The sequence below is a fragment of the Pomacea canaliculata genome, linkage group LG11, assembly GCF_003073045.1.
Source record: "Pomacea canaliculata isolate SZHN2017 linkage group LG11, ASM307304v1, whole genome shotgun sequence".
Lineage (NCBI taxonomy): Eukaryota > Metazoa > Mollusca > Gastropoda > Architaenioglossa > Ampullariidae > Pomacea > Pomacea canaliculata.
The window spans coordinates 19573187-19586448 of record NC_037600.1 but is presented as its reverse complement, the minus strand read 5'-3'; the positions used below and the strand labels follow the sequence as shown (position 1 = coordinate 19586448).

At 41.5% G+C, this 13262-nt stretch overlaps 1 protein-coding gene across 9 annotated transcripts in view; it reads right to left on the bottom strand.

The window, feature by feature from the left end:
- Window positions 1–13262, bottom strand: part of LOC112575034 (ras-specific guanine nucleotide-releasing factor RalGPS1-like) — a 76472-nt gene that overhangs the window by 10960 nt on the left and 52250 nt on the right. For all 9 annotated transcript variants that reach the window (XM_025256534.1, XM_025256528.1, XM_025256530.1 and 6 more), the window contains 7 exons: window positions 13088–13201; window positions 12147–12197; window positions 9927–10010; window positions 9162–9251; window positions 7950–8042; window positions 1268–1391; window positions 315–446 (listed from right to left, as the gene is read on the bottom strand). In XM_025256534.1, coding sequence (XP_025112319.1) covers window positions 315–446; window positions 1268–1391; window positions 7950–8042; window positions 9162–9251; window positions 9927–10010; window positions 12147–12197; window positions 13088–13201 — 688 coding nt within the window. The remainder of the gene's footprint in view (window positions 1–314; window positions 447–1267; window positions 1392–7949; window positions 8043–9161; window positions 9252–9926; window positions 10011–12146; window positions 12198–13087; window positions 13202–13262) is intronic.

Below are 13262 nucleotides of genomic sequence, written 5' to 3'. Positions count from 1 at the left end.
TAACAGATTATAGTGTACATATTATAGCTGGGGTGATTTATCCTTGATCATGTATAATGGTTTTTCATTTCTTTCTGACCTACTTCTGTATCCAGAAACATGAACTTTTTGACTATTTAGCCAAGCTCAGTTGGAATACCTTTAGTGAAAATAAAAATGTTGAGAAGGGATGTACACATGTGTGACATAACAGGTCTTGAATAGTGACAAAAGCTATGCCTAGCCACCTGAAGATTTGCTGGAAGTTAGCAAAATATAAATGACAAGTGACTGCAATTAAACAGTTATTAACAGTAATAACAGATGCAGCTAACCATATACAGACTGCTGAAAGTCTGCAATGACACGTAAGATGTTGTTCATCTGGATGCGCCTTGGCTGGCTTTCCAATCCTCCCGAGTGGGGATGAGCCACATCAATATAAATCAGATCAGTCAGATATAGACCTGGGATAAATTACAAATGTCATTAGCAGTGTGTGCGTGTAAGTAAAACAAATTAAAGTCACCACACCATCTTTAATAATGATGGCCATCACACTCCAACGAACAAATTAATAAAAAAAGAAAGGGTGACGCGAAGCTAACTGCAAAATGCAACCATGCTTTAAAGACAGCAAAAGCTAAATATTGTGGTTTCACGCTACACATTTTTGCAGTTTTAAAGACAGCAAAGGCTAATTATTGTGATTTCACGCTACACATTTTGCAGTCTTTCATGCATCCTTTCTGTTCATCTAGATGTCACCCTTTTTTATGAACTAATGCTAATGGTCACCCCACAATCCTTCTCACTTCTTCCGCATGTTTTCACCAGACACCAGGTTTAAAATGTCTTTCTCCCACCACTAACAACCAGCATGCTGGCAAATAATTTCTCCTCTCTAACCACCACCACAGTTCTGATATACTTGGCCCTCTTGCATTCTTCCTTGCTTTGCACTTTTCCCAATGTCTTCTTGTTCTCTACCACCATAGCATTCATTAAGCTTTCATCATGAGGAAAAAGTATACTTTAAATCAGCTAATATTATTCTTCATCCAAAAGAAAATAATTTGTGCGAATGTACACATGTCCATATTCATGCAGATAGAACACATCCTGGCCCATCTCCACTTAGAGTATGTGCATGAGTGACAGAAACTGCTGCATTTATAAATAAGTAAATGTGGACAAGTAAGCCTGCTGGCCTCTTTGTGCCCCTAGTAACATCCACAGCTAAGCACCGCCAAGCACAGCTTTATGAAAGGAAGCAAGTGTAACTCACCAAGGTAGGGGATGCATGGCAGTTTCACATTATCCATGACATCTCTCAGCTTCTGACGGTTATTGCACTCGGAAAACATGTCAGCCATCTTCTCGTACATTATCTTGTCTCTTTTGGAAAGCATCTGCAAATATCCAGCAGGGAGGGGGAGGGTACAGTTACAGATGTTTATGCATTACAATATGGATGTCTATATAATACAATATGGGTGTCTGTACATTACAACATAGATGATGCTGTGAGATTATGACAGAGATTTATGATAGAATGCTGATGGTGTACACAACTCAGTGGTAAAGGAAATTACTCTCCCAAGGATTTTTCAAGCTCATTAAAGCTCTATGCTGTTCTGTCATTGCTGTTTTCAGCTGCCCAGGAATCAATAAAATTTTAAATCTTAAAGGAAAGGAGGGGAAACCATTTTTTTTTAAATGGCAGAGCTAACTGCAAAACAGAACAGATCAAAATGTAAATGAAAATTTTTTTTTTATGGATTTATAGAGTTGCAAGAATAATTTTGCACAGGAAGAGGTCAGGAATATGCATACCCCAGTGTGCTGTAAAAATTACAACCAATGTTGAAACCATAAATTATACATCTAGCCTGTGACATCACTCATCTGACCTCTTGCCTGCAAGGCAGTATTTGTAGGCATATAGCTCATGGAAGGTTATTTAATCAGATACTAGGAAATAATATCATATACTATGCTCAACTTAGTGAATGGGGAAAAAAGTTTGGTGCTCTTGGGGACCTTTAAAGGCACTAAGCCATTTACTCTCCCTTCCCTATATCTTTTGATACTGATGTTCTTCTTACTCCTACAATTGAGGGAGTGATAATGGTTTGAAGTGTGCAAATCAGATGGCACAAAGTTGACCCTAATCACCTTTCTGGGCTTCTACTAAGAAACTGCTCTGTGCGACTTAAGACTCATGGTGGCAGGTTACATGTGTAAAGCACACACACAGACAAGGGTGCTCACACAAAACACACATACATTTATATGCACACACACAAAGGCACTGGCAGAGAGGTAAGAAATGAAAAAAAAAGAAAGTCATCATAAAGTATTTCTGGAAATTTGTTATCATTTCACAACACTTATGATTCTTGCTCTTCTTAAACACCTGCAGTAATGTGTGAAGAAAGGCGTATTCTTAAAACCATTCTGTTTGTTTTTGTACTTGTTGATACCTGCAGTGACAGTTTAAATTCATGTGTGACGTCAGCACCATAACATCATGAAGCAAGTGAAATACTCCATGATAAAGACTTTATGCTTGTGGCACTTTTCATTAAATTTATATAGAAACAAAAAATGTTCATAATCATTTATTGCTTTAGTAAACATCTGTAAGTGCATGCATGTGCGCCCACACACACACGTCTACAACTCAGCCAGTATGCACACACAGGTAAGACATATCTGCAATAAATCTTCATGGGGAAAGCAGGAGGAAAGCAAAGGCCCTTGTGAGTTACATTCGAATTAAACATGTCAGAGGTTTTTGAGCAAATAGTTTAAAAGCTCGCTCTATAAGGTAAGCAAACGCCTGCAGTCATGTATTTGTTTTTTGAAGTTGAAACCTGAGGAACTTTTTTTTCTCTGTGAACCGAACAGCACACATTATCTAACTCGATGTACAAATTTAACAGAAAAGGATGAAGAAAACTCTATGAACAAAAGGCAGAGAGAAACGAGTGTACAAAATTAACTTCTACAATAAAGTGGAAATTGATGATGAACAGGAGAAAGGTAAGTTACAGTCGAATTGTTTTTGCTTCTTGAGGGAAAGGGGTTATCAAGGTGGAAAGGGGATGTAAATAAAGAGAGAATTTTAGCAACATTTAGCTATGTTTGAGATGTCGGAGATATTACAGAAACTGCTTGGATGCAGACTGCAATCAGCAATACGAGAGTTCAGGCATCAATGAATTCCCTAACTGCTTAAAAGCTTAGTTCAAATCTTGACCTAAATCTTACTGTTGCCAGTTGACACAGCATCCGCTACCACTACAACATTTGATGAGCCTTCATGATGAGGGAGGAAAACCACAACCTTGCCCAGTCAACTACCCAAAAGTGTGAAAAATGTGTAATCCTCTGTGACAGTGCCGACATTATCAGGAGACATTCACGGGTGAGGTAAACTCTGACTGCCAGGCGGTGAGACTGATACTTTAAGGCCGCAATCAAAGGAAGCCGAGAAAATGCCAGCTAATCAAGGCCGTGGCGACATATATATATAGTTCATGACTGCATTGTCTTGTGGACCTGGTGCAACATTGATCTCACAACTGCAGTGTCTTGTGGGTGCGGCGCTATATATATAGAGAGAGAATGGATCTGCCTTGGATACAGAGAAGACTGCACTGTTTTGTGGGTGAAGAGCTATATATAGTGTAGGGATCTGCTTTGGATGCACAGAAAACTGCAGTGTCATGTAGGCCTGGGCCACACAGAAGAAAAACAGGTCTCGGACAGCTTCTGCAATTGTTCTGCAGACAAAGAGCAACTTCTGAGACCTGATTTGCCCCAGGCCCAGCGAACAGTTCTGGTGCTTCTTTCGATAAGGTCGAGAAAACGCCAGACTGGGCGACTTCGTGACTGCAGCATGGCGTCAGAAGGTCGAGTCCCAAAAGCTGTTCACTGTACAATGAGATGCAAATGGTGCACGATGTCTACACCACGCCACGTGGAAGGCAGAGCCCTACTCTCTCTCTACCCTTAATCTCCCCTTATAAGCCAGGTACCGGCTGCTGGTAGGTGTACGCCACCCGTTAGCCAGGCAAGCACAGGGGAGCCATGAACCAACGGCCTCTGAACCAAGGCGTCTCCTTCCCCTCTGTATCAAGACATTATCATAGTGTTTTCGGGTGAAAGAATTTCATTCACCTTCTCTCTTCTCTGAACAAGCGCCCAGAAAGAAAGGTTCATGTTGCCTTGAAATTACTTGCTGGATTCTACTTCTCTTCCGGCGGCTTGTGAGCTCATTTGAGATTTTCAAATAGAAATTCTGTAGGCGACCCAAAGAGAAGCAAGGCAAAAAAAGTATTCTACCTACTCGATCCGTTCTATGACTGGACCTGTGGCGTGGACAGAGGCATCTGCAGCATGGATCACGGTTTTTCAAGTGAACTCTGAACACTGGGAGCCGCTTCTGGCGACATAACCTTCATCTCACATGCATTGTTTGTTGCGTGCATACGTCCGTATCTTTTTTCTTTCTGTAAAGCGCCCTGTGCCTGCCCCTTAGACTGGGATATGGCAATATGAGTTTATTATTATTCTAATAACAACTCCCACCAGTGTTTCGTTTTCCTCACAGACATGTTGCGGTCGCAAGCGATGCAAACCTGCCGATCGCGCCGTGCGTGTAATTGTGATGACCAACATGCCAGGCGTTCAAACTGGGGCGTGGTGAGGGCGAGGAAGATTGCGGCGAGATGGGTTCCGCAAAGTGCGAAGATTTATTTCCTGTTCGCCTTCCCTCGCCTCCCCCTACCCCCGATAAACAGGTGCTGAGCATGAATAATGACTTCCGCTGCTCTCTTTAACTCCCAGGTACACACAGGTACACGGTCTGCCAGGTATACGGGAGCCCAAAGCTTGTGCCGCCAGCAGGCAGATAGTTTCTTGCAGCACCCTGCTTTGGCCGTTCGTCAGCTGCGGCAGCGGCGCGTCTGGTGGCATCCGTCAAATGTAAGATTGACCCCTTCCCCCCTCTCTCGTCCAGCATCGGGTAACGTTCTTAGACACCGCAACATCCCTCCATCCCCCTGGACACTCTACGACGAAGTATCCCGTGCCAAGGGTCACTCACGACGCACTGCGAGACGTTAGTCGAGTTGCTTCGTGTTAACAATTAGGGTCAGCACCTCACGACAACTTCAGCATCTGGCCCCGGGATGACGGGGTGTTGACGGACACCAATACTGGGAGCATTATAAACCTGCTCCAGACATTTAGAGCGGCCACTTCCGTTCTATAGCTTATTCTACGACATTCACTGAACAGTTGGTAGATTTATTAAATCACAGTTTCTCTTTAGTTTTTAACGAAAAAAAATTCTAGGGCCCTTTGTTCTCAAAGATGTGGACAAGAAGCCGAAAGAAGACAAATACGAAATGCATGTATACGCTGCCACGTTCTGGACACAATTCCACTCTATTCTGTACATTCCTCAATTTCAGCCCACGGCAGCTCAACCAGTCATGTGACTAAGACAACAGCAGTTTCGCATTCCTATTTTCCTCCCACTATTTCGCTACGCCATCCATCCATTCCTGGCCCATAACACGCCCTACCTCTCTCAAACTGTTTTTTTTTTTTTTTTTTTTTTTTTGAAACTTTCTCAATAACCCCCATCGCTCGTTTTGTGCTTCGTTCAAATGTCTGCACTCGCTTTTCAACTTGAGAGAATTCACATGCCCTCGCGAAAATGCCGCTATGTCTAACAGATGTGTAAAGCACTCACCATGATGCCTAAACCTCTCCTTAGAAACCTTCGGCGGCGGCAGCACTCTGCCTTGAGAATGGTTGCCATAGCCGCGTGTTTTATTATCACCCATATACTTCCTCCGTGAATGCAAGTTTCTTCAGTGCTCGTTGATAAATTTAGCTTAATCCCACTAATGCCATTAAAATGTGTAGCTCATCAAAAACAAAACAAAAAAAGTGTTTACTACGAACTTCATAAGCAACTATGCATGAGTTGATGGTGTAAGCGGCCAGTGAGTATCACCATGTTGTCTTTATGCTCAGGTGCGCCAACACACACACACATCCACGTTCACAACTCGTCTTCATAAGCAACTCCGGCCAGGTAAGCTGGAGGGCCGCCAAGGTGCGTAATTTTTGTTCTCTACCCAGCAGAGGAGAAGAGCCCTCTCTTGCTGGGCTTAATTAAAGGTCTGGTGTCTCAATTAAAGGTTTGTGTGCCACATTCATTTTCCAGTAATAAGGACGGCAGCCGGGACGCCAGGTCTGTGTCCATGAACTGTCTTCAATTTATTTCAGTACTTAGTTATTTGTGCTCATTTCTCGATACACGATAATGAGAGAATCAAAAGACCACTTTTTTTTTTCAAGCCAGCATACAGATTTTCGTAGCAGGTATTGCAAACAGGACTGGGCTGGTGTTTTCAATTTTTTTCCTGAGGGAGGGGTCTCATCTGAAATGTCTTATAAATGGTGTTAGTATTGCAAGTGCCATCATTGCTTTCATTTGAGACAATGTTTTTATTCTTTGTAAGAGTTGAAAAAATGGTCCATAGATCTATGACCATAGGTAATGATATACAATTCCTCTTCTGTTGCATACCCAAAAGTTTTTTCTTCCTCCCTGTCAGGTTGTAACGATGGGTAACTATTTTTCAATAAACTCAACTAGGGGCAAGCATCGGTGATGTTCACATGACTGTGGCGATATCTGTTGGTCCACATTCCTGAAGTATTCATACAACCACGAACTTGTATTACTGGACTTCTGGCAGACGATTTTTCCCCCCAATTAACTACTAAAACGAGGCTGTTGTGTACAAAGCTTCCGGTTTAGTCACGTTATTTGTCTAGACTCGCCGAGTCTAACAGCAAAGAACTTCGCAAGAGACTAAGACAGACAGCAATCCACCTATACACGTCCGTGACACAACTCTCAAAAGTAACTGCAATCATTTTATACGAGGGCTCTTGATGTAGCACGTAGGGATACACACACACACACACACCAGAGAGAGAGAGAGTGCCCAAGCTAGAGCAATGCTATCAAAAGACGAGGCTTGAAACGGCAAGTTGCAAGAAAGAAGCAACCCAAGACTAGAGTGGCACTTGAGCATTTTCCCACGAAAGTGCCAGACTGATGCTTTTGGTTTTTGACCTACTACAGTAACCTACTCTGACTCCTACTTGTGGGCCCGACTAAATCAAGGCCGCCAGATACGCCCCTCCGCGTGTCCGCACGAGACTCAACTCTGACCCTCTTTTGATGTCACAGGTGCTGCCGCTTTCAAAACCCAGTCGCCGCTCGACGATTTGTACTCCGTGACATTTCAAATGTGAAGCCCACAGTTTTCAACAGTGCTACTACTCAAAAGGTAATCTGCTAAAAATGGAAAGATCCTGCTCTTCTGTCTGGAAACCAAACCCTGACATGGCAAAATACAGCAGTTCATGTCAGCGATACCAAAGCAAGGTTGTTTACAAGACAGGTCTCACCTACATCGCCGACTTGTTTGGAAAAAACTGCACTCCGCGTGCGCCAGTTGAAGGGACACGACGCCTGGGGAGTGCCCACGAGATGCTGGGAGCAGTCATAAACCGCAGGCTTTATAACGCAGAACATCTCGGTTGAAACATGGCTTACCTCGCAGAAACCTCGTTTCTAGTGCAAGACTTGAGAGCTGCTAGCCACCAACATGACGAGAGTAAATTTTCTCTCAGACAGTGCATCCAAGTGCGGTGTCCGTGCGCGGGGGCAGCGCGCGATGTTTGTATGAAGCGGGGCATCCAAGGATGAGGTTTCTAAATCGGACAAAGCACTTCAAGACTACGAAGCTGCGGATCATGACAATGTTAACAGACGCTGCACCTTCACGGAAATCCACTCGTACAAGTTGTCAATGCTGCTTCCAAGAAATAAAAAGTATCAGGAGGGAAAGCTTTTTGAGGAGACTTACCATCCAAGTGCCGGAAAGACGGAATATTGCAGCGCTCTGGAGAGCTGAGATGACAGCCATTACAGCGTGGAGGTTGTTGAGTTCCAACAGTTTCTGAAAAGAGAAAAAAAAAAAAGGGAGGGGTAAAAAGAAAACATGAAAGATTTATGCCTAGTGAAGGTACAAAACATCTCATAATCTCTCATCCATTTCCTTCAGGCAATATTTATAGTCGTTTCACGTCCCTGACTGCAGTCGGCTTTGGGATGGTGGAAGCATTATTTTAGATAAGAACAAGGCTACATGGCAAGGCAAGATTATGCAACAGATAGCAGTAAGAAATATTGTGTTGCTCTTTGCTAAGACTGGCCGTGTTTTTTTAGGCAGTTAACCAAAGATTTCCTGAATGAAGGCAGGAACCTGGCATGGTTTACCTTGCACACGTAGAAGGTTGCCAGGTCCTAACGATTTTTTAAAAATAGAAAATAATATAGAATGGCACTGCCTTGACAATGAAAAATATAATAAAACATGAAAAAACAATTATTTAAAAATTCATTAGTAATGTTGTGTATAAGAGAAAAAGAGGGTGGCTGGTTTGTTGGCATGAAAAGCTGAACTATTTTGATGCTTACTATACACACAAGAATGTACCAAAAATATCAACAAACATTCCCAAACATTAAGAGGCTTATGCTACAAAATGTACCAATCAGACTCACTTCTTTGATATAGATGTAAAAATTAAACTCGCTTTTTACTCAAATAGCTCAATTTCTGTCTCTTGTTTACTTATTACTCATTGCCTTTACACACAGACCGATGTTAGCACACAAATCTTGCACACCTTAAAGAATATGTATTTAGTTCCTCTTTCCTTACTGTCTTTTATACTTCTGCCCCATCTTTCCGTTCCTTTATGTACTACATATTAACCTAGTTCCTCTGTCAAAAGCACTGAGCACACACTCCTATACGAGTGTAATTGTAATTCTATGCTATATAATAAAAAATGCATATCAACTTTCAAAAAGCATAGCCTCTTTGCCAAAAAACATGCACTTAATTTTGCAGTGAAAATCTTTGTTTAAAAGCTGGAAAATCTTTTTTGCAGCAAAACTTTAATCATGCACTAAGCATTTCAGACCTTCCTTTAATTAGGAAGACCATTAGGAAGACTGTTAAGATAAACAGACTCACATCAGAAGATGCTTGACATATAAAGGTGCTTACCTTAGCAATTTTGATGAAATGTGATAGAACTTCAGCTCTGGTTTTAAGAGTCTGACAGTTTAAGATTTCTCGCTGCACCCAGAAGTTAACCTGCAAAAGAGTCATCACTTTTAAACAAAGCTTCATATAATAAAACAATATTCATTTTAATCATGTTTCCTTCATCCTTTTTATCAGAATATTCAGCTCTCTCTACATTAACAAGGTTCCAATAATTAAATATGTGTCTGGTAAAGACACTGACTGTACAGTGTGAAGAACCCCATGACCAGTTATGTTTTTAAGCTCCCTTTGTATTAATGTTATAAAAAATATATATCATCTGCCAGGATTTTTGCTGTTTAACTAAAGTGAAGTGACAGTGCCTCTGCCAAAACCATCAAAACTCATGAAACTTGACTTTTTTATTTGATTGCATCATCACCAGAACTATTCCTGTGCTCTGTATAATGACACAAGGGAACTTTCACCTCATTGCATCTAGAATCGATGTGTTGTTAATGTAATGAATGCAATCCCATCTACAGATCATGCTTTGTATTTTTAAATATAATTATTTCAAATGTACCCATTCATCAACCATTTTTTTTTTTTACCTTTGCTATCATTGCATCTAGCAATGAACTTACAAAACCAATTGCATGAAGCATGGAGGTACTCAATTGATGAAACACACCAACATGCCCCTTGTTATCAGCCTTTTACTTCCCACCTCTACATCCCATCCGCCAAAGTTCCCATGACATTCTCTCTCCACATACTAACATGATTAAATCTTCGGGTAAATGCCACGACATTAGGAGCCTTTATCAACTTCTCTTTCGTCGTCCATGCACAAGATGTCAGTTCCTGAAACAGACAGACCAACTTTCAGCTACCAGCTATCTGTTTTCTACATGAAGCCTGCTTCTTACATGTAATGCATATCAACATCTGAAGTTTAAAAAAATGAACTCTGAACAGTATGCATTTCCTTTACATAGAAAAAGCCTTCAATTTTTATTCACAATCCAAGGTATGGCACATGATTTTCTTTGAATACCTATGCAGGATGGATATTTGGAAAGCTTAATTAATGTTTGTTTCACAATTTGAATGTTAATCATTCGTCCTTTTTTTTTCTTTACTCTCATCATCTGTGTGGTGGTAAGTATCAGAATGCTAAATACAATAAGTGGAGTGCATAGAATATTGCATATCTCCATAATGACTTAACTGCTGCCCCATTATAGCTCATCTTCATCATCATCATCATGTATCTTTAATGAAAAGGGTTTCAAAAAACTAAGACCTTGAAGAGATGGCCATCTGCCGTGGTAGCCTAATATGTCTTTAATGTCAATCAGCATACATAGCTGACTCCTTTCTTTGTATTTACCTACCTTAGTCTTTGATCATTAGTGAACAGTTTCAAATATGCCAACTCGGTGTGAAATACCAAGGAAGCTAACACTGACGGTGAAAGTGCACCACATACTGAAGCTGCTGAGATTGTCTGAATAAAACTCCATGTTTAACTAACTCATAAAAAATAAACAGCCATGATCCCTGAGGTTTCCTAATTGCTGCCAACTTTACGCAGCGCTCTTACTCAAATTTCATTATCATTACAATTGATTTTTGACAGTGAGGACTATGTGTGTGTGTTTGTGTGCACACTCCTGGGTGCAATAACAGTAGCAAAAACAGTAGAACCTTTGTTTTTGCTGAACATTCAAAAGCATTGTTCCTAGAAATTTCTCTGTTCATTCTAGCAGCATACACTGATACTCAGCCTTATAAAACACCAATATTATCTGAGATTTCCAGCAAATAAAAATATGTATTTTTCACAACAATGCATGAGACAAGCACCATGATATGTGAAGCCCCGGAAACTCTCACATTAGTTGAAAACAGCAACAACTGCCACAACAATGGAAAGGAGTAACCAAGGACATTTTTTTTTCCAAAGCAACAATTCCAGGTTTGGCACTTGGGAGTGGGAGGCATGTTTGTCTGGAGGGGGCAGAGGAAGGGGAAGGAGTCATTATCTGAAAATATGGCATAATAAGGCAAGAGACCTGAAAATGTAATCTGGGGTTTGAAGTTGTGCCAAGTACCAGGGGCTATTTTGGATCTAAAGGCCTGGTCTATGCCAGACAGGCCGCCAGAAGTAACTTCACTCCCAGCTCATCCTTGGCTCTCCTCCTTAAGCCGAGGTCTCTCACCAACTCCCCCTCCCCTCTCCCATTCAACTACAGTGAAACCTGCTTTAAACTAAACACAGTGCTTTCCTGAAGGTGCCCCCTACATGTTCCTCTTTTCCTGTGTACAATCGTATGCATGCTGATGTCATTAGTGGTACTGATCATAACCTCCACACTCGATTCATTTGTGGGTTTTTTTTTTTTTATCTTACAAGAGTTTACAGTTGGGCGTCTTTAGGCTGCTGTGTATTTGAACAGGTAGCCGTGTCTGCTGTTGTCAATGTGATTTTCATTTTGTCCATTATCTGTTGGTGAATGTTTACTCGTAGTTCAAGGCATTTCTGCTGATGATTACAGGCATTCCAACACAAAATATCTTTCTTGAGAATGCTCAGCGGGAGAAACAGATTTCTCTTAGTCTCTCAACTAAATCCCCACTAATGAGACAGAAAGTTTGTAAACAATACGCAATCGTGCACACACATACCCTTCCACCCATCAACACATACTACCCACCTACACCCCTCCCACAAACCAACACACACACAACCCCAATACCCCTCCACCCACACACATCACCCACATACATGCCTACCCACCCACACACAAACACATACTGATAACATAAAGAGAGAAAAATTGTATTTTACCAGCTGCTTTCTCCTGACTTCACATAACACTCCATTTTCCATTTTCCAGAAGCATCAACAACCTGGCTATCCTACCTGATACCCATCACAATACCCATCCAAACTTCAATGAACAAATGAAAACCAAACATGGAAGTTTGACTTACATCTGGTTGTATGGACTTGAAGACTGGAAGATCCATTAAGGTTATTTGGCTCTGAAAAAAAAAACCAAACCAAAGTATGATAAACTATAGCTATTTTACAGTGACATGAGTAGCAAGCAAAACTATTATCAGGTTATTGCAAGTGCAAGTGGTTTTAATGTTCTTGCTTCATTAGCTGTGATGGTGATGTACATGTGATGTTCCCCACATGCATATGTTGAAATGCAGGAGACATGACAGAAAGGGAGGGGGAAGGGGAGAGAATGCTCCTACACAGTCTTGTGTAAAAAAAAGAACAAAATTATCACTAGTTACAACTGGTCCACCATCTTCCGGGCTTTCAGCCAGTTTCATTATCAGCTGATCATCGACCCTTAACCAAAGCCAAACTAATCCCAAAATATCTTGATTAAAGGAAGGTCAGAGGTCTAAAAGCTTATTAAGTAGGAGGTAAGGGACGCAAAATAATTTGTCAGAAGGACAAGAACGTGTGCTTGAGAACTTTGTGAGACCCTGAATCATGCTCACAGTTAAAGAAGTGAGACGATAAACCTAAAGAGGTTGGGAGGAAGAATGGGGGACAAAATCCAAGGCCAGGACAAGGAAATAGAATTAGATCCGTGACTAGGAGGGTCATCAACAAAACTGTCAAGAGATTAGTTTTATCCCTTGACCTAAGTGGCTGTAGAGCGACAGGAGAGACAAAAGAGCTAACAGGGTTGTCCTGTCAGGGTTTGTCCTGCTCAATGCAACCAGAGAAGGCACGGGTGGGTGGACAGGCAGCCAGAGGGTCAGTACCGATCAACAAACAACACTAAATGAGCATTGATGCTGTGTTTCTCCAGGGAATGGAACATTCTAAGATTAGGTCGACCTTGTAACCAACTTGCAGTTTTCCATGTGCCAAGAATGGATGTGTCAAGAATTGTAAGTGCCCTCACCGCGAAGTCCTCGGGTGAGACCCTGAGCACATCGAAAACCACGGCGTCATAGCTCTTCATACGCGGCAAGCTGGACCGTTTATCCAGCGAGTCCTGACTCCCTTGACTGGTGCCCTGAACACACACATAACAACAGATGCAGAACAACAATTCTCGAAAACAACAGAAATAAAGC